General features: G+C 38.1%; 1 protein-coding gene across 5 annotated transcripts in view; it reads left to right on the top strand.

Moving 5' to 3' along the window:
• LOC108236661 (LIM and calponin homology domains-containing protein 1) overlaps nucleotides 1-27,074 on the top strand; it is a 66,400-nt gene that overhangs the window by 32,639 nt on the left and 6,687 nt on the right. For 3 of the 5 annotated variants that reach the window (XM_017417483.3, XM_017417487.3, XM_025006181.2), the window contains 17 exons: nucleotides 2,280-2,390; nucleotides 3,753-3,951; nucleotides 9,422-9,683; nucleotides 14,163-14,474; nucleotides 16,702-16,828; nucleotides 17,033-17,190; nucleotides 17,584-18,049; nucleotides 19,113-19,397; nucleotides 19,842-19,947; nucleotides 20,113-20,201; nucleotides 20,288-20,381; nucleotides 20,741-20,815; nucleotides 21,438-21,466; nucleotides 22,548-22,661; nucleotides 24,836-24,928; nucleotides 25,151-25,315; nucleotides 26,240-26,334. In XM_017417483.3, coding sequence (XP_017272972.1) covers nucleotides 2,280-2,390; nucleotides 3,753-3,951; nucleotides 9,422-9,683; nucleotides 14,163-14,474; nucleotides 16,702-16,828; nucleotides 17,033-17,190; nucleotides 17,584-18,049; nucleotides 19,113-19,397; nucleotides 19,842-19,947; nucleotides 20,113-20,201; nucleotides 20,288-20,381; nucleotides 20,741-20,815; nucleotides 21,438-21,466; nucleotides 22,548-22,661; nucleotides 24,836-24,928; nucleotides 25,151-25,315; nucleotides 26,240-26,334 — 2,780 coding nt within the window. The remainder of the gene's footprint in view (nucleotides 1-2,279; nucleotides 2,391-3,752; nucleotides 3,952-9,421; nucleotides 9,684-14,162; nucleotides 14,475-16,701; nucleotides 16,829-17,032; nucleotides 17,191-17,583; nucleotides 18,050-19,112; nucleotides 19,398-19,841; nucleotides 19,948-20,112; nucleotides 20,202-20,287; nucleotides 20,382-20,740; nucleotides 20,816-21,437; nucleotides 21,467-22,547; nucleotides 22,662-24,835; nucleotides 24,929-25,150; nucleotides 25,316-26,239; nucleotides 26,335-27,074) is intronic. The other 2 variants (XM_017417491.3, XM_017417488.3) reach the window with 2 other exon arrangements.

Below are 27,074 nucleotides of genomic sequence, written 5' to 3'. Positions count from 1 at the left end.
GTGCCATATATTGCTGCAACACAGTTCCTACAGTGAAGCTTCAGCACAGCAGCTGCAGACTAACTACAGCACTTTACCTGCAGCGTTTTCCTGGAAAAACCAGTCTGGAAGATGAAGTGCATGACTTTATGAGAATATGAATTACAAAATTAGTTTCTGGCATTCATTTTTAAAGGAATAGTCTGCTCATTTTTGAAGTGATGTTCTGTCAAATAGTTAAGGTAGTACCTCACTGAGCTGCGTCTGTTGGGAAACGACATAAAATACAACTCTAGTGCTCTTCAGACAGGTTGGAGTTGCTTCCAGCAAAATTCAGATGGGTTCCAGATGGGTTAGAGAGGTGACAAAGACTTTGTAACTGTTTTGAGAGAAAAGTTGTTGCACAAATTTTTCGAACATGTGAAGCAACAGAGCTGCGCAGCTCCGCGACTCAGGCCGGGAAGTTGAGAACCCTACAATAGTGCACGAATCAGTCCTCGGGATCAGCATGTCTAGTCAGTTCAAAAGTTTACTCATCTCCCGGCAGCCTGATAGATTCACAGCTTTAACACCATCTGCAGTAACATGGACACTGTTCGGTTGAGAAAACAGCCACGTATTAAACAAACAAAATGCAAAAACGTTGTGTTTTAATATCAGGTAATGTAGCGTTCTCTCACACTGGTTTGTCTTTTTTTAAGCTTTTTTATTTGCCTGAAAAACAATAAAAAGGGGACCTCATTTGGCTAGCCATCAGTCTAACCTAGACAATGACTTCTGCCTCTTTCCAGACTCAGTGCTATATGACTGATGTCACAACTGATAGAGTACAATAATAACATTTTGACATCAAAAATGACTGGACTATCCCTTTTTTAAGTTAAATTAATTAGAAATCTGGTGTGCACAGTTGCAGCTCATCTCCACTGACCCATTAGTAAAGATAAAGGCTTTATTCACCTAAAGAGTAAAATTTTTTTTAGCAGAAACGTTTTGCTTTTTGCTTCCTCTGAATAGCAGGCCAGTGTCTTTGCTTGTCCTCCTGTGTATTTGAATGACAGAAGTTGTTTGCTCTGACAGTACAACTGAAATAAACACATTAAGCTACGCTGAGCTCTCCTATCAAAGCAGTCCCTGTGGAGTGCAGGTTGACATGGACACTGTAAATAGAGCTGAAAGTACTTTGCTAACAGTGTTAAAGGGGCAGCCCGGCATAATCTCAGACTTTGTCTGTTCATTCTACACTAGGCATTAAGCTGGCCACAAAGGAACTTAATGTAAATGCTGTCAGCTTTAGTTCCTTGGTTACACTGAGAAGTACCTTGATGCATTAGGTTACAAACATTGATTCAGAAGAACAGAAGGAGAGATTTTTTTTTTCGACTGCCCCTTCAGATGTGTTTCTGTGTTTGAGAAATTTGAGCCCAATCTGGTCATTTAGGCACTGAAAGGTTAAAGTAGGTAGCAGGCAAATATTAATCACAGTGGCCACTAAAAAGGTTTCATTTATCACCAGAAGAAGGTACATGTGACAGGCTTCTGGGCCTAAACAATACCTCGGGCTTGTCGTGTTTGTGCAGGAAGCTTTTGCTAACATTTAACTTCTGTGGAAAAGGCTGGACGTGAAAATGACAAGAAAAGCAACTTGAGGGGTCATCATCTGTCTTGTTAACTTTACCTACCATCAAACAAGTGATATAATTTGTGTCATTGCTCCTTTTTAGATGCAGGTTTGCTTCCTTTGTTAGAAATGAATGTTGTAAATCTACCTAAGTTGCACATTTTGAGTTGAGAGTTGACTGAACAGTGTTGATTTGAGGTGTTATTTGAACATTTGTGTATGCAGAAGAGCATAAACCTCAAGGAGGCATTTTCATTATTAGAAATTAAGTAATAACCCATATTCCTGGCATAATAAATATATTATTTACATATTATTTGTTTTAGCTTTGTAAAACTGTAGGCAGTGTGTCTGCTTTAATGACTTTTTTAATGATTCTGAACAATAAATACAGATGTAAACAAGGAGATATATCATCAGCATGACTTCTTTACTACTTAGAAGCACTTGGAGCCTCTTCAAAGGCTGAGCAATTGTGTCTCAAATATATTTTCTTTCTCTGAGTTTGGAGGAATAAAAAGATGAATTTGTACATATAATTTTTTTTTAAATTAAGCTCCAAGAGTAGTTTATGGTATTTAGTGTATCTGAGTTCTCTTTCATGCTTTCCTTCAGTGCCAGCCTTCTTTACAAACCAAATTTCAGTATCATATATATATATTTTTTTTTCTCTCCTCAGGTTTTAATCACCATCTACTGGCTTGGTCGTGCTGCCAACAGCTGTACCTCCTACAGCGGGCCCACGCTGGACCTGAAGGAATTCGAGGGCTTGCTGTCACAAATGCGAAAGGTTTGAGAAGTCATATTATGTAATACTTATGGATTAAAAATAGTAATAAATATCTTAAGTACAGTGGCAGCAGTTGCTGTTGTTTCTCTGCAGTAACAGCTGGTTGGAGCAGTAACTAAATGTCCAGCCAGTCTGACCTGAAGCAAGACACACAGTCTCTGCTTCACCGCTTACTTCGGGATACACTTAATAAGTTTGGAAATCCTGATTCTCTTAAATTTCCCAGAAAATAGCTTGAGTAAAAGGATAACCTCATCCGCCCCAGGTCCAGTCGTGACCTGTGTAGAACCGGACTCTGGTGGAAATCTCAAGCTGTCCAAAAGGGCAGAGAAAGTTGGAACTGGTTTGACAAAATGTGCTCCGTGTGACAGTTTGTCACAGCAATGATGTCACAACCGTGCTATTTATTCCACGATCTGACGTCCCTTTGCTGCATTTTAAGAGGGATATTACTGCCAACTGAACCGAATCACTTTAACAGATGTTCACACGTTGCTCATGAACAAAACAAAACCATATTTCCATGCAACAAAAAGTTACTGCACTAAAATGGAATTCAAATTTATGCAAAACCCATTATTTTCAGTTGGCAGTGCATCATTCTCTGCACTTCAGCCACTGAAAGGAAGCTTAACTTAGTGTGACTGAAAAGCAAGAAGCAGGTGGACATTTAGAGTGGTTTTACATCTATTTCATAAAAGTGTCTTCAAGTATTAGACATTGCTATCTTTCTATAACTTTAGTGGTATTTCACACTGCAGACAGCTCAGTTTTAAATCTACTCCAGTTTCCAGTTAAATTGTTAGCTTTTTAATGTGACTAAAGGCAAACATTTCCTATACTTCCAGTGATGAATTCAAAGCAAAGATTTACCAATTGCAATAGAAACTGGTCTAATTTTATTTTTAGTACAATTTTCCATTTCCACAGCCAAAGATATTTCACATCTATTGTGGAGCCTTTATCCTTGAGGCTTTTGGAGTTGCACAACAGAATCCAGGGGTCAGGAAAAGGAAGTCATTTGACTAACAGGAAAGGTCTTTCTCCACCTTCCATTAGTGTCAAAGACACAATTTAACTGTCAAAAGGAAAAGGTTACAAAGGTGACGAGAGAGTGAAGAGAAATGATATATGCAGAGGATAATAAGAACATTTGAAAAAGGTTGTTGACTAAACAGATGTGGAAGTTAGCTGAGATGTTTGAGACTAAAGTCTAAAGCCTTTATCACTGAAGTTTGAAGACTTTTAATCCCAAGAACTATGAAAAAGAAACTAAACTTTTTCAGGAAATTACACGAATGTGATGTTTTTTGTGCATGCATTACTAGAACTTTATCTGTGTGTTCATTTACCCGATCTCAGGAGGCAGAAGTGGCAGACAGCCCCACGCGCAGCATTCGGGACAGCGGCTACATCGACTGCTGGGACTCTGAGCGCAGCGACTCCCTCTCTCCGCCACGCCACGGACGCGAGGATTCATTCGACAGCCTGGACTCCTTCGGCTCGCGCTCACGACAGACCCCGTCGCCGGATGTCCTGGTCGCCCGCGGCAGTAGCGATGGTAGGAAATGCTCCAGTTTACACTGTTAATATTGAGTTTGTTCTATTAGTCTTATGGTTAAAATGTTCTGATTAAATCTGTTCAGTAGCCATTGTGTCACTGCATCAAAAGCTGTCTTTTAGATGTGAAACAGTTCCATCCTGGCCTTGTTTATAAAGGTCAGGGTGTACAGATAAAGTATATAGATAAACGTAGAGGTGTATTGTCCCTCTGTTTTCAGTGTAGTAAAGCTTGTTGTTCTCCTGCCTGTGTTTTCACAGGCTAACGCCCAGTGTTTGTTAAAGGCTGTTTGAAAGAATACTGCGAACGCTCTAAATGCCCTGCCTGTTTTACAGCAATTTACTGTATGATCGTTGTTTACCTTTAACAGGATCCATATATGTTATAAATAGGAGAGAAGTTCGGTGCCAACAATGCCGGCATTGTTAAGGTCAAATTACAGTCACACCACAGTTCAGCTTCTGTTCTTCCATGCTTTACATATTTACAGTATGTCGGCTCTATATTCACATTATCTGGTGTCAATCTGAAGTTTCAGAAAATCTGAGTATTAGCACTTGTTGCCAAAAGTGATAATGTTTTTATCCTTGTCTGTCTAAGCAACTCAGCCATTTTTACAGATATTGAGCTAAACTCTGTGTGGTAGTAGCTAAGACTGATCCACGACACATGCTCTGAGCTCCCACTGATTGTGCAAGATCTGGTTTTAAAATTTAGCCTTTTACAGTCATCTCTGCCTTCCTGTTAGCAAACCGGCTCATGAAGTTTGTGATGTATTTTAAACTTTAATCACTGGGTTTACATCTATGACTCATTAATGTTTGGAGTCTGCTTCAAGATGGCAGCCACAGCTAATCAGCCTTATTCAACACAAAAATGATTATAACCCAGTCATTTTTAGAGATACAGAGCTAAAATCTGGTAGTAACAGAGTGGCATACTTAAATTGCTAAAAGATAAACCTGACATCTTGCAATATGGCATGAGATTAAGCATGACTTTATTTACAAGCCTTGATCAAAACGGCTATAACTCTGTCTCTTCTCATTAAAAGATGATTTAAGTTTAAAACTCTGGCATTAAAGTCGACAGGCAATATACATTCCTTCAAGGAATGCTAGGCCTTTGATGTTTAATATGTTTTATCAATAAAAGTTTTACTAAACTGATATGCAATGTTTTAAAAAGCAAGAATTTTGCCTGTCTCTATTTAAATGGAAAAAATCTGCATTGTTTAAAATGTTGTAATAAGGAAGGTTTTAAATAAAATTATTTTAGATAAGCAAGAGAAAACATATTTAGTGTTGCTGTTTATATTAATGGATGAAAAATGTTCACTTTAAAGACTCTGAGCATTAGTTTAAACAGTGAAAGTCATAAAGTTGGATTCATATTTTTAATGTTATTATCTTCTGGTTATTGTACGTGGGAATTTGTGATTTAGGACAGAAAATCTGTTGATAAATGATCAGCATTCTGTTAATTCTGTTTTTCACTTAATTCCACATGGGAGCATTAATCTGTTTTGAACACAAACTACAGAGAAGCTTTAGACTTGTTTTATGATTTAAAACAGTTTTTTGTTTTTTTTATTCCAAAACTTATTTTTTGCTGCTGTTGAAAATTGTTGCTTGCTATGTTGTTTGTTAATTTGACCCTTTAAAATTTAAAGACAGCCTATAAAAGTTTACAGCAGTCGTTACGACGTGGACGTCAGCGCTGAGCTGCATGTGGGAAAATACAGAGCGTTTCATAACGCTCCTGTGCGTCCTGTTTGGTGCTTGTTTTTCAGGAAGAGAAACGGAAACTGCTGTCTCCAAATTCACGGTTGTTATCAAGATGCAGTTTGTTTTTTAAACTTATGGGGATTATGCCATTTAATTTATTAGAAATTTAAAAAATACACCCTATAGTTTAAGTTTTACTTTACCAACAGAAGAATCCTAACTTGTACAGCTTTTGCAGTCTTAGTTTCCAAAACAACCTAAACAAAGGACATTCAACTTTTTTTTATATATATATAAAAATCACATGCAGAAACCTGTCACTGTGATGAGAGACTGCTGTTTTTCTGTTGCCTCAGTAGATCAGCATGCACAGCTGCCTCAAGGCCTTATCCCAAACCCTGTTGGTTTTACTGCACAAGATTTACTCACCAAGAGTAACTCAAGATGATTAGTCACATAGTCAAGTTTCATCCATGTTTAGAAGAATAAAAGCTTCATAAATCTGCATATTTTCCTGAACGGCTTTCTGGGAGTGTGCTGATTAGGTCATCACAATATCCGTGTTCGGATCATAACCTCAGGAACAAACTAGAGGAAAGGGATCAATATAACAGTGATCATCGAGTCACAATTAGCAGCCATGCAAACGTGGCACGTTTTCCTGCCACAACCTTTATATAAAACCTGTTCTGTATTCTTCAGTCTTCACCCCAACAGTAACTGGTGAACAGAGAGAAGAGTTTATTTCAATTCCAAAAAGAAATTCAGCAATGGAATCACTCTTTTGTCTGAGCCAAGTTTGCAGTTAGATACAGATTTAATAAAAGAGGCATTTTGGGATTTCGGTGATTTTCTGTTTTCTAGTTTTGCCGAGCAGCACCGACATCCAGACAAAAGCTGTTTGAAAGAATCATCAAAGGATGTAACTAAGATCATTTTAAGGACTTTAAAGAAAATATGACATCAAGTTTAGCCTTTTTCTCCCTGAAATATCTGTTGTCCATTTGTTTTCACCTTCTGCTTCCATTTATAATAACTTATATTACACTAATGAACACATGTAATGGCTTTACTCTGGGCTTAGTGACCTAATTTCCTAACATTTAGAAAGTGGAACAATTTATTTTACATTAATGCAATTTAAAATTTAGTAGATTGTGTTCAATTTGTGGACTTGTTCCAGCATTTCAGTCTCACTGAAACATTTCAAACTAAACTCAGGCGTTCTTGTGCGATGAGTGCATGCTGCTGATTACTGATGTTTGCATTAGGGGTGTAACTCGTGAAAATTAAAAACATCATGAGATCTTTTATTGAGCTGAAAGCTCTCTAGTGAAGCACTATCAAGCTGCAGTCATCATGACTTTGTCTGGTGAAATTAGCAGGGAAGATGTTGTCTCCAGTTTAAATTGCTGGTGTGGCAGCAGACAGAAGTACCAGCGTCACGCCACCCAAGCTGTGTGAGAGCAGCTTTCTTCGCCCCTCCTGCAGCCTCTGCAGGTAGGTGCTGGCAGAGTCTCTCTGCTGCACATTTGTGCCAAGTTTACATGATAATTTTCTGACTTTGAAGCCAAAAATATAAGTTTAAACCTCCTGCTGCTACTCCATTTGAGTTAAGAGGAAGAGTCTGTCAAACTTCATGGCGAGGTGGAGGTGGAGCAAAATCTGACTGTAATGTTTACTTGGTCCAAGCTTGTGAAAATTAGTTGTACACCCCTGAGTTAAAAGGTCTAATGCAGTTTTAATGTAGTTAGAAGGTTATGTATAGTTTAGACATCTGAAAAGACTCATGTAAAACCATGCAGGAGAGATGCTACTCAGTTGAGTGTGTGGCAAAAACTAATTTTTGTTTTAAACGGTGTTAATGTCTCATCTTGTCTTGTCTCAGGAGCAAAGTGCTTCATTACACCTGTAATATGTCTGTTTGTCTAAAAGGTACAGTACAGCATCATCATATACAAGGTTTCCTTTAGGCTCTATGGTTCCATGTGTACAACGAACACGTTATCCTATAAAAACATGGATCAACGTGGAAAGAAAGGACATTCGTGTTTCCAATTGATGGGTTCAGAGTCATATCAGAACCATTCATAGCTGGAAGTGCAGATGTCTCTAGATCTTTTTTTGGATCTAGATCTGTCAGACCTAACAACCGTAAACATTTATTGATAAGAAGAAAGTTTTTCGCAAGTCATGTGTGACGTTTGTTTTCACCAGCAGATATGGCTGCTTCCATATGTAGCTGATAAGAAAAGACTTTATGGCTTAGATCTGGTTGAAAGTGTGGGTTTATATTTAGAATATGATACACTTTGAGTCATAGTTCACTGACAGACTACAGAAGTGCTCAAAAGGAGGGAAACAGTAGGACAAGTACTGTTCATTTTGAAGAAGAACTTATAGAAGACCTTGGGTTTAGTTGGGCTGTAGGTATCAATTTCCTGCTGTTTTGACATTTTTTACATTTTATTTTTAATATTTGCAAAAAGGAAGACAAACTATGGTAAAGCCAACATTACATCTTAGGAATTTAAAACATGTGACTCTCAACGAGCCTGATTTTTATCCCTTTCCTCCATATATTATTAGAGGATCACATTAGGACGTCTTGCAGAGGAATTTACCCCACCAAGTAGGGAAAGTCCTTGGATAGTGCACGTCTGCAAATCCAGGTGTTAACAGGGACATTGAAAAGCTAGCGATGGGTTTAATTTGCAATAAATACAGATAGAACGGCATATTGAGTAAAATCTTCCTAACTTGAGGCTAAACCTTAGTTAGCACAAGGTGCACAATGCAGTGATTTATGATTCCTGCTTTGTTTCATAAACACAGCCTATCAGCCTGCTCAGGTGTGATTCATGCTCCTCCGCTGGAATGCAGTGCATTTAATAACACCGTAAGACTTTGTAAGGCCTGTAAGATCTAACAGCTGGGAACGATTTTAGAGTTTAAGAAATAAGTCTTGGGTATCTGCCACAAGGCTCATCAATCGACAGTTTTCTTTTGAACTTGAGTGTGCCTCCTACTATCCTTCCTCAGCTTCTCCTTAACAATGACTTGGAAAACTGAGTGGTTTTTTTTATTGCGTTGAACGTTTAAAGAGGAGACGATGTCTGAGAAGGTTTTGACATTTATGTGTTTTACCTTAAGTACAGCAAAACGCCTCAGTGGCTGTTTTACAATGGAAGTAAACAGCATTTAAATAAAAAAATGAGAGTATCATTACAAAGTATGCCTTAAAAATATTTGATACAGCAGCACATTTCTTGTTAGTATAATTTGCTGTTCACAGCATGAAGATAATGAAAATCAGGTTGCAGAGTTTCTGCAGTGATGCTGAATCATCCCCTTGATATTTTCTCCAACATTTCACTCTGATTCCTGCTGAGGCTTGAATAAAAGTCTTTTCCATCTCCCTTGTCTTTAGCACTTTGCTTAATAATGACAGTAGGTTTTCTTTAGATGTCAACATCGCTCCAGCAGTATAAAAACTTTAAATGGTTGGTGGGAATTTCCATTTAAAGTTACAATATGTGACATTTTAAACCTTTAAACAGCAACAGACACCTACTTGCTATGTTAAAATATGAAAAAATAGAGCTGTTTGTTGTTTAAACTCTGAGATATACCATAAATGGGTGAGAGAATCCACACAGATAAACTTTGTGGTTATTATGTGCTTCATCTAAGAAATTTAACTTTATTTAATCTTTTATTCTCCTCCTTTTAATTCCCATTAGGCCGCGGCAGTGACTCGGAGTCTGATGGCCCTCTTCACAGGAAGGTGCCAGACCTCCATAAAGACGACATGTTGGCGCGGCGGACGTCGGTCACCGAGCTGCGGACGGCCATGCCCTTTAACCAGTACCTGCCCAACAAGAGCAACCAGAGTGGATATGTGCCAACGCCGCTCCGCAAGAAAAGAAACGATAAGGAGGAGGGAGGAGGATGCAAGAGCTGGAGTACCGCCACTTCACCTGTAGGGGGAGACAGACCCTGCAGGTAAGTGTGAAGTAAAATGATAAGAAAGAAGATATAAAGCTTTTACACTGTTGGCTTTGTTTAAATTAGATTTACATTCTGATTGTTTAATATGGCAGAATTACCTAAAACTAATGAAGATAGTAGGTTCTGGACTCTAACTGTTAGGAGTTCTGTTATAACTCAATGCACAAATCCATCAGGTGGGGAAATCATGGTTGTGTTATATTCTGAAGCATGTGAACCCCACATTTAAAAGTTCTGGCTGGTTCTTTTCAGTATTTTCTCAAAGAAAAGTAGTAAAACACTTGATTAAAATATGAATAATAATTTAAATGTGTTGTTGGTCATTTAAATGGGATTATTGTAAAAGTAGAAATATAACTATAGGAGAGACAGACCCATTTCTTGTTTAATTTTTGGGTTGGGGTTATTTTTGAGTTGCAGGAGAAGGTGTCAAAGTGCACATTTCAGAAAAGAAACCTTTCATCTGCTGATTATTTGCCTCTGTCCAGTACTGGACAATCTGGAGTGGCTGATGAACACCAGATGTGTGTTTTCATTGGCTCTTGTTGAAGCTGGAGTTTGAACTTTGCTGCTTAGTCTAAAATTTAGCAGCTTTGAGACAGGGAGGATTATTGGCTTTTACTGGTTTGAAACATCAACACCTGCAAGTTCCAGGTTCAGAAATATGATCACAAGTTTCAAATTTCTGCTTGTGTGTTGGATTCTTTTGCATACTTTTAATAAACTGTGGTATCTGTACGTGTATTGCTGTTGTAGGACTGAAGTAACTTTTTAAGAGATGATATTTTAACTTTAGGATGTTTTGTTATTTAAGCCCTGTTGAAAGACAGCAGCAGAATATTTAAATAAAAGCCAAATATCTGCTCTCTGATTAGTCATGCACCACTGTTTACACTTCTGAAAAGTAGAACAAGCAGCTGTTTTGTCCTGTTGTTGTTCTAACATCTAATCTACCCCAAGTTCACTCTTTCTGTTGCATCAAAACTTTGCTATGAACCATTTTTCATTTGTTGTTTTTCCTTTTCCCCCTCTCCATGCCACCCTTGAACTCATCATTGTGTTTCCTAAACACCCTCCTCCTCCTCTTGTGTTCGTTTTAATGTCTTCTGACAACTTTTTATGTCCCCAATTCTGCATAAATTACATCTTTCTGTCCTGTCCTGTGTTGTGTGAATGGGTGATGTATCAGTCCAAATGAAGTCCCTAGGTTAGTCCTCCCCAATGGAGAGTCCCTCAGTCCGCCTCACACCCTGCTAGAACCCTGTACACAGATTCAGGAGAACAAGAGTAAGAACGATGAGACGCAAGGGGAGCAGAGTTCAACATTGCTTTGCTTTAACATCCATGCTGCGGGCGTAAGGAGGAGCAGTGAGCCTCTGCCCTGTAACCTCCCCCAGACCCACACAGAGCCCCACAGAGAGGCCCGAGTTCCCCTGACCGTCACCTCTCAGCAAAGGTCAAAATCTTTATCCTATTTCCTTTTTCTAGATGTGTTTTTATTTTAATTTCTCTTAAAAAAATCAATTCTAAACAACAATTGATTGTTGTATTGAAATGTTATTTATATGCAAATTGTGAATAATTCTCTTTGAACGGGATTTGTCTGATTTGTAGGGGAGTAATTATAGAGTACAGCTAAAGATTTTTATATTTGTCAGTTTTCATAAAAAATAATCTGATTCATACAAGAAATGTCCCTTACCTGTGCGCCACGTTTTCAACAAGTTTTGCATCTGTCTGCTAACATGCAGACAAACTGTGTGTGTGTGTTAAGTCTTTAAAACACCATGATTAGTTTTGTCATGTGTGAAATAGTTGAAATGCAATTAAACTTTGGTTTAAGATAATGCATGTAAGCTTGAAACAGAAAGTGAGTTTAACGGACCTCACAGCCTTTTTTTCATGTCTGCTAGCACTCATTCATATGATATATCTTAATCTAAAATTAAACAAGCTTAAGTCTAGTTTTATTTTATTAGGTTTTACATGAAAGAAACCAACTTGACGGATATGAGTTTTTCTACGACCGATGCAGACGCCAATATTTAGAAATCAGGGCAGCCAATGACTGATTTATAGCACCTTTTGTTTTTTTCTTTTCTAGCAAATGTGTATCTAACACAATTGCTTAACTTAAATAATCATCTATTTTACAACAATTTAAAAAGACTTGGACATTTACAACTATATTAGGAGAAGCAAATTGTTGCTTAAGAAAAAAAAAAACTAAATTGTGGGCGACAGTGAGGTGTTGCTGTATCTTCATTTTCCTACTTTGTTATCAGTTAAGCGTGGACAGGCTTTGCTGTTTTTTTTAAAGCTGCATACTGTGACCAATTAAGCCGATCGGCTAAATGATCGGACCATTTCTAGAAATTTCTGACAGTTTGCTATGAACTGAGTCGGCTATCGGTTCCTATTTTAGCTCAACTGTTTGGTTAAAGCGTCGAGTCATTTATAGCTGAGCAGCATCTAACCTCGCGCAGGATTTTAGTTTATTGCTTCCACCACCATCAAATCAAACAAATACATAAATAAATGAATATATTGAATAAAACAAAAAAACTGGATGTCAGTTCTGTACTTGAAGATGTTTTGTTTCCCATCCTGCAAGCTTTATCAACTGGACGCAAATTAAAGTGATAAAAATACACCAATGGGTTAAATTCTTCTTAATTAATGGTTTGAGCAGCAGTACATCTTTTTATGAACAGTATTTGTGGTAATTCATTAATCTAACTATAAACTGTTTTCATCAGAGCTTTTTCTGGTTATTCAATCCAACCATTTTACTCTTTGTCGCTCACTGTAATTAGATCAGATTTTCCAATGCTGTTCTTATTCAGCGGCATAATAATAAGTTTCAAGAGGCTTTGTGCACATTTAAACCTAGTTAGGACACCTTGTCCTGAACATTTGACCTTCTGTTTATTAAATGGGACAAAGTTTGTACCCAGAAGCCCACCCTGAGCCGCAGATTATATATTGTTTCAAGTAACGAGGTGAGAATTATAAGCCGTCAAAGAACAAAGCCATTTTATATTTCAGTTTGTTCTAAGACTGTAGAATTTCTTTCTTCATATTGTAATTTTAAGGCTCTTATGTTATTTCATAACCCAGCCATATCCGGTGTTACTTCCCTGTAAATCTAGTTTCATTCACAGTCCTGCTGGTTTGTTATTACAGGTCACACCCCAGTCTTCCTCCTTTTTTTATCTTCCTCTTTTCTGGCTCAGATCTTATGGCTTTGGTAGACTGTAAGCATTTCAAGAATTTATGTTTGTGTCCCAAAGAAACACGGACATTTCAAGGATGTTTATAAAAGCTTTAATAAGGACATTTGTTTTCATTTTCACATTTGAATTTCACGTTATTTCCAGAACCAAATTCAGCTAGAACAATTGATAAATTAGTGTTAGCCAAAGTTTTAAACAAAGGTGTCAGAAGATCTGGTAGAGCTTGGAGTATGTATTTGGGATGACTCTCAGCTACTCCAATAACAAATTTAAGCTCAATCTAGCCAGATGGTGTTGGGTGTTGTTTTCATGCACGTAATAGATAGATGGATGGATAGACAGATGTTTTTTGTCATTGAATTGTAAAAGAGCAATGCAATGAAAACTTAAAATAACTCTAAGAGATGCTTTCATCATTCACAGATCTTCGCACAATAAAACTGACTGAGGCATTGGTCTAAAATGCACAAATCAATAAACAATTTGACTTGATATAGGATAAAAACAAATTAAAAACTTGAATTGTTTGGTAAATATTTTGTAGACATTTTATTGAAATAAATTTTAGCTACATATTACCACATAACTGATGTGTTTTGCATTTAAATATTCCTCACTTTGAAAAAAAACAAGAAAAGGTTTGAGAAAATTAATTTCCCTCCATGTATAAGTTGTATCACTCTTGATGTGTTTGTTTGTTTTTTAAACGAGCATCAAGGTCTTGGAGAAAATCTTTTGCACACTGAAATACAAACTATACACACACACACACACACACACACACACAGTCCTGTATGTACACACACATCCAGACACAGTCAGAAACAGCATGAACATGTGACCCACCCTCAGGATATAAGGAAATGAGGCCTTCTTCTGTCCCTGACCCTGAGCAGATTGGGACTGAAGTCTGGCCTTCTCACTGCCGCCACCTGGCCGGTTTCCCTCTCCCAGCTGAGCGTTCTGGGAGGTTGCAATGCAATAATAAGCCTCCCACAAAGTAACTGCTCATCACATGATAGCAAAGCAACAAAGTGTTGAAATGAATTTTGGTTTGACTCTGTGACTCAGAGTTTTCACGTCCAGGCTGCTCTAAAGAGATCTGAAAGCTTTCAGTGCTTCGTTTGATTTATGTCCCCAAAAGGCTCCACATTCAGGATCTGCCAGAGGAATGTTGTCTGATTATATAGGAAGATACCAAGCAGCAAAACCGTTCAGTTTGCTTTGCTTTCTGCAGTACTCCAGCTCGCTCATGCTCAGAAGAACTCCTCCAATACTCAGCGGCTCTCTTACCAAACACTATCAACACAGCCGGGAGACATTCATCTGCCACAAACCAGAAGGATACGGGAGTCGCAGGTGCAGATGGGAACGATAAAAGGGCCTGTCAAATGCTGACCTCGCCAAAATCCACTCAGAGTCCATCAGGCTTCCTTCCTGTGCCCTCTACCATGGCAACAAGTGATGCAAGCCAACACAGAAAGGCTCTGAATGACGGAGATGACCTAGAAGAGGAGAAACTTTGTTTGGACAGCAGTCTTCCAGCAACGTGAGCTCAGTCCTGCAACTCCATTAGAGTTAATGAAAGTCTAACGCTTTGAGCTTGAACTCTTTTATTTGCCTTTAGAGTCAGAGATCTTTCAGCGTGATGATCCCTGATTACTCTGTCAGCATGTGACATAGACCTGAGTGCGCTCTGCTTCTGGACAAATGATGTGCAAATACTTGAATATTTGCATGACCTTTTATTCATGAACACAGATTGTAAGTTCTGTCTTAAATTTATACATTGTGTACACAGAATGCATGCAAAACCTGAAAAGAATATGTTCCCATTCTCTTGCTTTTTTCTGCAAGATCAACTGAGAATGCTGGCTTTGGTTTCTTCAGGAGACTGAAGAAGTGAATAACTCCAGTGCATCCTAAACTTAATTTGACCCATTTCTTAACCTAGATCTACTTTACAAGTCTTATACAATAGATATTCAAATAAATCCTATGCTTAAAGTAATCCTGCAACATTATTTAATGTGTACTAATGAAATACTGAAGCGATGTTGGCTTTAATGCATATTCTTGCAAACCAAAAGTAAATAGTAAACATGAGATGATTCCTTTTAATGTTCTGTATGCTAACATCTGTCACAGACTATCTGGTTTTACTTTTTGAGAGTATCCCGTTCATCTAGCTGTCTTTTTTCCCATGTGGGGCACAACCGCAGGCTCTCATAGCCCTCTAGCATTTCAGAGGCAGCTTTTTAAAAATAAACTGTGTGAAAACCTTTGTGGTTGAAGACAAACCTATAAGTGGTCACAGACAGAAAGGGAGCTACATCTTTGATGTTCTTAGACTAATAAAAGATGCATGTGCTTTTAAGAAAAAAAGGCATTTGTCAGTTTCATTTTCAGCTTGCTGCCAAATGCGCCTCTTTGTATGCTGGCTGTGTTTAGGTTTGCAGTGCTGCAGTAAACCACCTTTCAGGCTGTGTTTTGGATAAGACTGCCCCCTTGTGTCTTGTTTGGGGTCATTGATCACAGAAGACAAGTACAGCTGAGCAGACATCGTCACCTGTGATCACATTATATCTTACTCACAATCTAACACTCAAATATGTCATGTCTGTGTTTAGATATCTGCATGAGATGACATGTTTTCCCTTCAACATGTGTTCATTTCTCTGTGTGTGTGTGTGCTGGACGTTCTCTTCATGTGTTTTGTGTTTGCAGCCACACAGATAGTGTGTCAGATGATCCACCGTAAGTTTTCTTTGCAGCACTAAGTTTTCGAAAAGTCATAATAAAATAATGATAAAATTCTGTGAATAAACAGAATCATATAAATATGTTATTTAATCTGTTTGCTGACAGAACTTTTGTACAGATGAGAAAGATGAATCAAATCTGTTACTCTTCATGTTCATACGGTCAGGTTGTTTTGCTTTTAACTATTCTCACACCTGAACTCCAGACAGTATTGGGAAACTAATTAGAAAAGTTATATGTCAGTAATTTTTTAGGTGCATCATGTTCTTTCAAAAATAATACTTGGGAAGCAGTTTTTAAAACTATACTTAACTGGAGTGGAATCCAAATATTTTAAGTAATTATAGTAATTTATTATGTTTTGTTTTAGTTTTTTCCTTAAGTTATAATTGGTAGGAAAAGAACAGCCATTCAAGTTGTGCGTACAGTATTAAAGCTTTTAAAACTAGTTTTGTTCAGATTCACCTGTATTTATCACATTTTGTAAACAGGTATGGTTTTAGTTACAACCAGTGTTTCAAACAAGAGAACCGTCTAATTATTTAGCAATCCTGTGCTTCTGCCAGCTGCATAAGGTCTGTTCAAAAACTTTAAATAATTTCAGATTTCTATCTTTGTAAGGCAGGGTTCTCTTAAAGGCTGAAGCATTTCTGTTTGGAAAAAGAAAAACACAAAGCACATTATTCAGACTGAATAAAAATTATACATGTTGTTTCAAGCTGCGTGGTCAAAACAGAATGATGCTAAAAATTACATTATTATACATTTTTACAACCAAACCTTCATATTTTTGTACCTGTATATTGTATTGTGATGTCCTATGTTTTCTTTTTAAATCTACTATTTGAATGTGACAATAAATAGTGGAGAATTTATTAAAAGTAAATTTGTTTTTTTAGTCTTATCAGTTTGCTAAAACATATGTATTGAACTAGTTATAGAACTAGTTTTAATTGGTCATTCAGTGTTTTATGTCATGCATATTCTCTGTCTGTCTCATTTTCTATCTTTAGGAGTATGAGTATGAGTGACATGCGGGGTGAAGAAGAGGCCATCTTGCAGCCACACAGTCATGTGCGTCATGAGCTGATCCACAACCAGTACAACAGAATGAAAGAGGAGGAGAATCACTGGCAGGAAGTAAGTGCTGTTTAGTTTCTCACCCTCCTGCTGTTTGCAGGTGAGAACACATTGTGTTTTTAGTGCCTGCAGGTTGTGGTACAAAGACCGTTTGATGTTCCATTAACAGCTGAAATCAGTTTTCTAAGAACCCAGCAGATCTGCAGATTTCCCAGCTGCTGAGCTAACCCTTACCTGGAAACTTTTCTTTTTTTCTGCTGTTAGGACCTGGCCCGATGGAAAAGCCGGAGGAGGAGTATCTCTCAGGATCTGATCAAAAAAGAGGAGGAAAGAAAGCTGATGGAGCGCTTAATATCAGGAGACACCTGTCCCTCTCAGAGGAGACGAAGCATCAAGACGTACAGAGAGATTGTGGAGGACAAGTAGGTGATGTCTACATCAGTAATGATCACAAGTTAATGAAACAGTCTCAGGTGCAGTGTAGAACTAGTGATTTAAAATAAAAAATTAGGTCATTGTCAAAGAAGCGGTTTTTCATTGGGATCCTTGTCAGCTGACACAGATAAGGGGGAAAAGGGCAGATCTGTGTGAGTGATGTTATACAAACTGATATAGAATGAAAAAATCAAGTGAATTATTTTAATTTGATTGCAGGTAGTCATTATTTTATAAATTTGCGTGAAATGCACTTTTTTTTTGCTTTTTAGTTTTATTTTTCAAAGGTTTTAGAAAGCATCTGGATACTTTACTTGCAAAAACTTGTAAATCTTCAGTGTCTGAGCATAAAAAAATAATTAAATAAACTTTTTTTCAAGGGAGCGTCGTGAGGAGGAGCTGCGGCAGGCGTACAGGAAAGCAAGAACTCCAGAGGAGGCATCTGCCATCCTCCAACATTACGCTCAGCGTTTCTCCATCAGCGAGGCAGTCCTGGAGCGCCTGCAGCTGCCGAAGCTCCTTGACCGCAGTATATCTGCCGATCCCTCCTTCCCCCTCTCCCTGTCGTCTTCCCCCACGACTCCAGACCCCTTCGACGTGGACCCCAACGGGCCCTTCAAGTATCTGCGCCAGCAGTCTGCTCCAACTCCAAAGTTCACGTCCACGTTAGAGGCGCAGATCGAAGAGTTCCCCAAAGACTTGTCTTTACACCACCGGCCTCAGATTCGCTCTCATTCCTCTGAACCGCCATCCACCCGAGCCCTGTCACCCAAACCCGTGCCTTTGCTGACGCCCAAGCCTTACATTCACCCCCGACTCCCAGCAGCTGAAACATGGAACAGCAAGGTGAGTCTCACTCAGCAGGAAGAGTTCGAAATTACCACAAACCTTTAGGGCTGAAGGTCTAAAAGGTTTAGAATTCCAGTTTCACATTTTAAATTCCTTCAGCATCAGAGAAAATGTGTTTTCAGTAGCCACAAAACCGTGTTGTAATACTTAAACTTGTTTGTACAAAGACGCTAAACCTGTCTGCTTATATGAAAAGTTAAGATTTGATTAGTTCAGCTATAATGGAGGCCTTTTCCCCTTTACTTGTGGTAACTTTTCAAAACTGATTGCTCTTCTGGTGGGTAAATTTCCCTGCTGCTCTCTTGGCATTTACATTAAAATGCCACAGAACTGCCATGGTGATGAGTGACTGGTTTGTAGGAAAACACACAACTTCCTCTCCCCTAAGAAGCATGTCATGTTTCCATGAACAGAACTCATTTCTTTTTCTTCTGGCAAAAACAAATGACCAAATGAGAATATTCAAAATGAGATCTTATGTGTTGTGAAGGGTGGAGTGAGTTATTATCGGACCAACTGGAGCTGAGCACTTTTCAGGAATTTCTTGTCAGGAGTCTGGGCTTGAATGGAGTCTTCTGTTCGCTATTGACTTAAGAAGTTGACAAGTAGGAGCCTCTCAATGTGAAGTGGGCTCCCGGCGGACAAAGAGAGCCCACACAGGCTGTTGGGAGAAGGATGAGAAGGTGGAGGCAGAGGGGGCAGACTGAGAGCCTGCATTCACCCAGCTCCACCGGCGTGTCTTAAGTTACCGCTTGCTAGGAGCTCCTCGCACATATATTAGTGCCTCTTTGTCACAGAGGCCAGCAGGGTGTTGTGAGCAGATCAGCTGCTAATAACTAACAGAGCATGGGCTCAAAATGACAAAAACTCAGGAGGTTTAGGCATAATTTATTTGTTTTTATTAGTCATCATGTTTCTTAATGAACATTAACATATGGTTATATCATTCAACTATAAGGAAAGATGCTTAGAGTTGTTTTTGTTTAGTTTAGCTTAAACTACCTTAAATTTGGAGGGCATGCGCGAAACTAAGAAACAATAAACCTGTGATGTAATTTAGGCGGATGGTTTGCTACGAGTCAACGGCAACATTGAAACCGATGACGTTTCCATCAAACCTGAGAGCGAAGAAAGGGAATCCCCTCGCCATTTCCAGGCGTCTCCTTCCAAAGTTACAAACAGCACCGAAGATGATCCTTCTTCAGAAGCTGCTGCTGCTCTGAATCCACACACCTGCTCTGAAAGAGGAAGTCCAGGGTTAGTGAAGGCCAAGGACACACGAGGCAGCACAGAGGCAGCTTCGGAACTCGTGACACCACCCAGCCGGCCCACCTCTCTTCCAGTAGTAAGTCATGGTTTTAAAGCTTTTTTATTATTTAATTCCATTTTAAACCATGTAATCATGGTAAAATTAGATCATTTTTTATTTTTATAAAACCGCATGGTTTTGTGGTAAGGATGATTTGTTGAATTCCATGTAGGTTTAAAAGCTCAAACTTGGTGCATCAGTTCAATGTCCTTTGAAATTGAATCTGCTTAGATGTCAGCACTCATGAATAAATACATACATTATATGATTTAGAACTGAAACAACCTCTCTGTTTCTGTAAATATGCTGTAACTACCTTTTATTTGTATTGTGCCAGAGCATATTGCCAAGAATTTGACCGTAAGTCGCAGGGATTTGACTTGTCAAGTTGAAAAAGTAATATTTTCCACTCAGCTCTTTAACAACATCTGCAGACTTTAGTTTCTGTTTTTAAAAGTAAACCATCTGCAACCCTTACAGGAGCTGCAGAAGACAGAGGAAAGCTTTGGGAAGACTGGAATCCAGACTGACGCTGCAGGAGAGGAAGTAAAGTCAGACACTTCAGCTCAGCTGTCGCCACCTGCAGGTCTGAACTGAGAACTGCAATCCTGACATTTTGTTGCTTTTGCAAAAGAATATTTTTGAGTTTTATTGGTTGATGTCATTTGATTAGAGAATCTTTTAAAGTGATGTTAGTGCATTTTAAATTGTTGTTGCATGTTTGTTATTATTATTTATGTATTTTTCGAAGCCAAACAAGAAGAAGAGAGTGCTGAAAATGTCTCCAGCCTTGTCCCATCAGAAGCTAACACGCTGAAAAATGAGCCTCTTACCTGCACGGTAAGACTGCCAGGAAATTAAAAAAATAAAAAATAAAGTAACAGCCGCATCAAAAGTCATCTATCCAACCTTAAATCTCCCTGTAGGTAGGAGTCTCCTCATCTCAGGAGTCAGAGACGGCACTGAACTCTGCTGCAACGGGATCATTTGGATATCAGCCTTCAAATGAAAGATCAGCAGGTGAAAACATGTTTTAAGGTCCAGACCCAGACCTAGTTTCTTTTCCTTGCATGTTTTAGTTGTTTGGCTATTTTACGCTTTGCCTTTCAACATCACCCTTTTTTAGTTTTGATGTTGTGATTAAAGTTGCTGATCATTCAGAGCATCTTTCATGAAACATTAAGCCTCAGTTTTAAATAGATATAGACACTAATACTCACCTTCAGATTTCATAACAGAGACATCAAGTCTAATAGCAGCTTAGAGTCATTTAAAAATGTTTTTAAAAAGCATTTATTGTTTTCTTCCCTCTTTACTTTCCTTCCCACATCCCCTTTTTTCCCTGCACCTGCATACTTTTTTTTATTATTTTGCTTTAGACTTTGATATCAGTGTCAGGTCTCCACAGACATCTAGCAACCCTAAGTCCCGCTGGGAATTCTTCGCTCCGCCAGGTAAACCTTTCATAGAGGTCACATTACCGGCCTGCAGGGCTCACACAGGGCTAAACAAGAGCAATCCATCTTTTATTTCTTGATTTTTAACATTTTGTGTATGATGATTACTTGGTTTTCTTTGTTTTAAGTGTAATTATAAGTTTCTTATTTATGCTACAACTTTGCTTGATGGCAAAAGTTCAGAGTTGGTTTTAGTCTGGCTCGTCTGTGTGTTTTTAAGAGTTGAATTTATCATTTTCTGGGCAGAATGAGAATGCTGCCCAACAAATTGAAAGTCACTTTTAACAGAAAACTTTTTTACTTCACATTTTTGGCTGTTCCACCAAAAGAAACTTTATCATGTTGATCACTCTCACCTTGTAACCAGTAAAGGCCACAATTCCAGATGCCAAATTCATCCAAAAAAATAAATTCAAATGTAGTTAATCAACTACTTTATGATGACCAGTTTGATGCAAAGAATCTGTGGCTCTTCTTGCATTAGCATCTTTACTCAGATTGTCAAACCATCATTTGATCTCTGTGAAATATTTTTTACCTCATTGCATTGAATTGTTTTGATCACTGGTGTGCAGAACGTTTGCTGGCATTTTGTGATCTTTCTTTCCCTTCTCTACAGAACATGCAGAGAAGAGTCAGTGTGGAAACGTGAGTAAAATCATTTTGACCCAGCTGTCTTTCTGCTCTCATCTGGTTAATCGCTTCCTGGCGTGGTACTTTAGACAAAAAGAGGTTTTACAACATGCACTTTTAAAAATTGCATGCAAATACACAAAACACAAACAAGAAAACATAATTGTCTTCTTGACAATTCATGCATTTTACATTTTTAAGTAGGAAAATGTTGAATATTGCATAAAAAGTAAGTTATTTGCTATGTAATGAAATACAAATTATAATGCCATATTGGAAAACAGTATTTGTGTGACTTCAAGGTACTTAAATCACTTTTTTGTCAGTGCTGTGGGGAAATTATCAAAAGTGCATGTTTTATTTGAGCAACTTTAACCTCTTAGCACAGGATAATTACATTTTTGTGTTAATAAGTTTGTTTATTTCTCATAAAGTTGAATGCATTGTGCGTATCTGCAACACAAGTTGTTAAATTGTTGAAGAAAGTTATTATTTTGTGTATTTGCACATTTCTAAGAGCGTAGTTTATTAAAACAAAATGCAATAAAATGAAAGAAGAAAAAAATCTAGAAGTGAAATTAAAGCAAACAAATGAAAAAAAGAACTAGACAACATAAACTTGGGTAAAACCTTCTGTTTTATGTTCTTATTTTAACATTCTGGGTGACATTTATTAACTCTCAATTCCCTAAAACCTAAGGCTGAATCCCACTATGGGATTTTAAAGACAAATTTATCATCTTTTTTTTCTCGGTCTTTAATGTGTTGTGTTGTATAGAATGGCACTGAGTTAATTGTTGCAGGACACAGAGCTGTCGATGTAGCATGCCAGATGATATATTTTTTTATTATTCAGGCTCATCTTTTTCTTTCTCTGTCTTCTCTCTCCTTAGTAGGAGTCGTTTGGCTAGCAATGGAGTAGTGCTGTTGTGGTAGACCAAATATTTCTGTCTTCTCCCTTCTCTTCTCCTTTTCTGTGGATGTGTGTACACAATGGTGTCGATCTATATGTGAACGAATTGTGGGTGGATGTCAACGTGTGCATGACTTGTGTTGTGTTTGCGCATGTGTATGTGTGTGTGTTGGGGTCTATCAGGTGTCTGTCCCGGTGTTGCCCCAGGCCAGGCGGGGAAACCGCTGGTCTTGGGACCCGGATGAGGAGCGAAAGCGTCAGGAAAGGTGGCAGCAAGAGCAGGAGCGCATGCTGCAGGTACACAGCATACCTCCAGGGGTAAAGCATGGAGCATGAGTGTGGAAGGTCAGGTCTGGTTTGTTACGAAGTTCAGTGGACAAGATTGACTTTTATATGCAGAAATGCAGTGTGTAGACTTTTAATACCTGTGTGGACAAACAGGTGAAAGAAACAATAAAAAGAGTTAAACATGAAGGTAACTTTGACTGAGACACAATAAGCAAACTTATCCCACTTATTTGGTCCTCATCAAAGTATAGATAACAGCATTTACATTTATTTAAATAAAAGTGATCACTTTAGAGTTTGGTTTAATCAAACCTACTTTCTCAGGCATGAGCAGACTTTTAAATTTATGTACAGCAGTTCAGATAGACTTTAAAACTTTCACTTATTCAGGGATTGACTCACTTTACATGTTGTGTAGAGTGTGTATAAGTAAGACATTATTTCTCACTAATTACTAATTGGCTAATAGGACAAAAAATCATCTTTTGGCTTTAAAGGTACTTACTGCAAACTATAAAATCTAATATGAAAAGATTATTCTGAAATGTACAATTTGGTGCAGTTTGAAACCAATTTTGATGCATTAATACATCAAACCTCTCGACCCTAAACTGCTCTCTCATGGACGTCACCTTTGTTCACCTATTTTCAGTCACTTCACCAGTTTCTGTAGGTAAACAAAGGCATTTAGTGGTTGCCATCCAGTCACAAATTTTCCTTACAATTTTTTTTATTTAAAAACACATTAACCATCAATATATATATATATATATATATATATATATATATATATATATATATATATATATATATATATATATATATATATATTAAAAAAATATACAGATTTGGTTTCTTACCAAATCTTTCTTTGACTGTTTTTTATGACATTGCAATGAGTACCTTTAAATAATTTCCATAAAAGAATATAATTTAAATGTTCAGATTAAAACTTGTTTTAACAGCCTTTCACTGTCTGTATCTCAGCAGCTGCTTACTAAAATTTACCAAATTAATAGATTGTCTTTAACTTAAATGTCTGGAAAGTTTGTCATCGTTAAAATTAATTTAGATGTTTAGAGGATTTTGTTGCAGTTAAATTGACCAGAAAAATGCTTTGCTTTTTGCAAAACCTTGTAAATAAATCTAATGCACTCAATCACACAGGAAAGTTCCCTTTTTCGCATGAACCATAACCACAATAATGTTGCTATTTATTGTCTCCCCGGTTTGTTTTGTATTGAGCATACAGCCCCACTCCTCTGTCACACTTGAACCACTAGATGGCGCGTTAGTGCAGCAGAGGAGTCTGTTTGTCTTCATCTCATGCAGAAACACAGGCTGGGATTTTGTCCAACGTTGCTGCTGTTGCTGCTGCCCAAATCAGCCTCTCCCTCCTCAGCCAATAACCAGCTCATCTCAACGTTTACAACATTTAAAGGAGTCGTGTCTAATACTGACTGAACTCATCTGTTTTAATAGCTTGAATAAAGTTTGAAAGAGTGCTAAAAACAGATAGCACTTCTTTACAGTTGTTGAAGAATGGTTTGTGATGAGATCTGCTAAAAGGGATGAATGTCTAACACGTCAATTTGCTCACCACCTTCCTTCCTTCCTTCCTGTCTGTTTTGTCTTTGTGCCCCAGATGTCTTCTCTAGTTTTTGAATCTTTAAATCCTTCCTTTTTGTGGAGTTCCTGTACATGTCTGGAATCTTATCTTATTGTGAACCTGGGTAGTTATTATTGCTGAAGTACCTATGTGAGGAAAACCAAAATTATAAAACAATTTGATGCAGCTTTAAACATTACAGTTGTGCAGGAACTCCATACTCTACAGCTTCTGCATGCTTGCCTATTGTATTTTGTCTGTCCTGCTTGTGTTAGTTTATTATTTCTCTCCTTTTTTATATCTCTACCAGGCAAAAAAAATCACATTTGGGCAAAGGTTTAACCCTATTCAAAGAGTATGATCTCCTTCATATACCTTTTGTTTTACTTAATGTACAAGATTCACTCAGAGAGACTTTTTATTTTTAGGAGATTAAAAAATAAATGAATCGAGTCAAAGCCCCATTGATGCCAGATATTTTTAAATTTCTGTTTTATCCTCCTCGAGAGAGTTCAGCCTTTCACTTTGTTGAGGCTCTGTGCTGTATGTCCTGTGTCTGTTGCCGTGGTAACAGGAGAAGTACCAGCGTGAGCAGGAGAAGCTGAAGATGGAGTGGGAGAAAGCCCAGAGGGAGGTGGTGGAGGAGGAGAAAAAGTATCACGAGGAGGTGTGTATTCCATCATATCTGTGATGTGTCAAAATATGTCAAATACTTTACAATACCTCAACATTTTAAACTTAAAAGTGCTTTGAATCAAAGCATCAGCTGATATGTAAAACATGCTGCATGTGTTTGTTATGTTATAGGTTTAGAATCGTGTTTTTTGACCATTACTGCACCTTGTGTCAGTATTATTCAGCTGTTTTGGATTCGCTCCTCTCCCAACAGGAGCGCAGGATCCTGGAGGAAACTGTCATGCCTCTGACCCCCCGCTCCTCAGCCCTGCCCTCCCCCAGTCGAGGGGAGCTTTCCTCCAACTCCGAGCCTCAGGATGCGATTGTCCGTTCGCTGGCTGACTGGGAACGGAAACAGGAGCTGCTGGAAAGGCAGTCTGTGAGTGATTGGTTCATTCAGATTTGGAGTTTGGGGTTGATTTTCTTTACTAAAATTAATCCTAAGTATTTTGGCAAGGATTTTATGCCTTAATCTTTACAGTGAGCTATATAATTGCACTAAGTGACTTTTTTTTTTAACAAATGACAAAACGATGGCATGGAGAGTATCTCACTGTGAATCAGATGACACTGGACATGTCCAGTCTGTTTATACTGCTTTGTTAGTTTGTTTTTCTGCTTTATAATAATCTCACTGAGCTGGGATTGTTAGGAGATGAGTTAGTTACTCAAAGTTACAAGAAAATATGTAAACCTTTCCATTGCCATCTCACTGACTTCTGAATGTTTGTGGCCAATGTGGCTGTGTGGCCACATTTTGAGTGGCCAGTTTTTGAAAATCACGGCCTATTTTTGTGTGTACAGCTTGTAAAACTGTATTCTTGGCTGCGCACTTTATTTTGTTGACTGCATCACGCCCACCTTGGCAGCTCCTCACACTTATGATTTAAACTGCTGGAATACACTTTGAAAATGATGATGACAGGCAGATTTGGACCAGATTTTCATTCATTATGTATCATCAGGGTGGGGTTTAGACCTAAATATTTGTTTAGGATGTTTTCTGTCAGAAGAGAGCTCCCTTACAGGTGTCAAAATACAACTCTAGATCTCTTGAGATGAGCCGAAGATTCTCATGATGACTTGGTGACTGTTTCAAAAGTTTCCAAACGAATTTTCTGAACATGTTCAAAACTCAAATAACAAGACTGCACTCCTGTGAAAGTTGCAAGACATTTGGAAGACTCCATCATGAATGCTGTTCATCAGCTAGTCGCAGCCCAGTGAGATTCTACCTCAAATAAACAGATTTTCATCAAATATTACTAATCAACTAACAATATGTTCTTGATCACTGACACAGAGAAGAAGTGCTGACGGTGCAGAGTGGAAACAAAGAGAAAATGACAGAACCAGTGACATCAGCACCGCTGATGACAGCATGAAAACAGGCAGAAGGTTCGTAAACAGCCTCTGAAAACGGGAAACGTTGAATATCCTCAGGTTGCTTACAGCATGACTTTGAAGGCTCATTTGTCAGAAACTTCTTTTTATTTGGCTCAAAGTGTTAAAAGTTTAATCTTATGAGAAACAAAAAAGATAAGTTGCTTCGTGTGTAAAAAAACAAATATTGTGACAGAAGAAATGCTATCATCAGATCAGTAAATTTTATGTGCAGGAATCAGTTGGGCATGCAGCAACATAAAAAATGAAAACAGAATAAAACATTATACTTACTAGGACAATGCATAAAAAGAAAATTAAAATTAAAAGAGCTTTTATGAAAGGAGACTTTACAGCTCCAACCAGATGCTCCCCAAACTTCTGAGCCTGTGGATCTGAGAGGAACCAGAAGGTCACTAAGCACCTGAGGAGCCTGACTATTCAAGAATGTGTTTCTGCTTCCTTCAAACTGATGGGAGAGTCCGATCACTCTGTAAAGTCTCCTCCAGCACAGGCGAAAGACTGTAAGATATAAGGTTCCTGTATTTTCATTGTATTTGCATACAATTAAATTTGGTGCACTAAAATTGAAGCAGTACAGCATTTATACAAATACAAGCAGTATGGTATAATCTACACCTAGCAAAATATGCCCATTTGCTTCCTCTCACACATGAAATGGACACACCCATGCCCCCTCACTGATGCTCACATTTACCCTACAAGCACTAAACCTAGATGCACATGTTGCCTGT

This window comes from Kryptolebias marmoratus, linkage group LG9 (genome assembly GCF_001649575.2).
Source record: "Kryptolebias marmoratus isolate JLee-2015 linkage group LG9, ASM164957v2, whole genome shotgun sequence".
Classification (NCBI taxonomy): Eukaryota; Metazoa; Chordata; class Actinopteri; order Cyprinodontiformes; family Rivulidae; genus Kryptolebias; species Kryptolebias marmoratus.
This window is presented reverse-complemented; position numbering and strand designations above follow the sequence as displayed.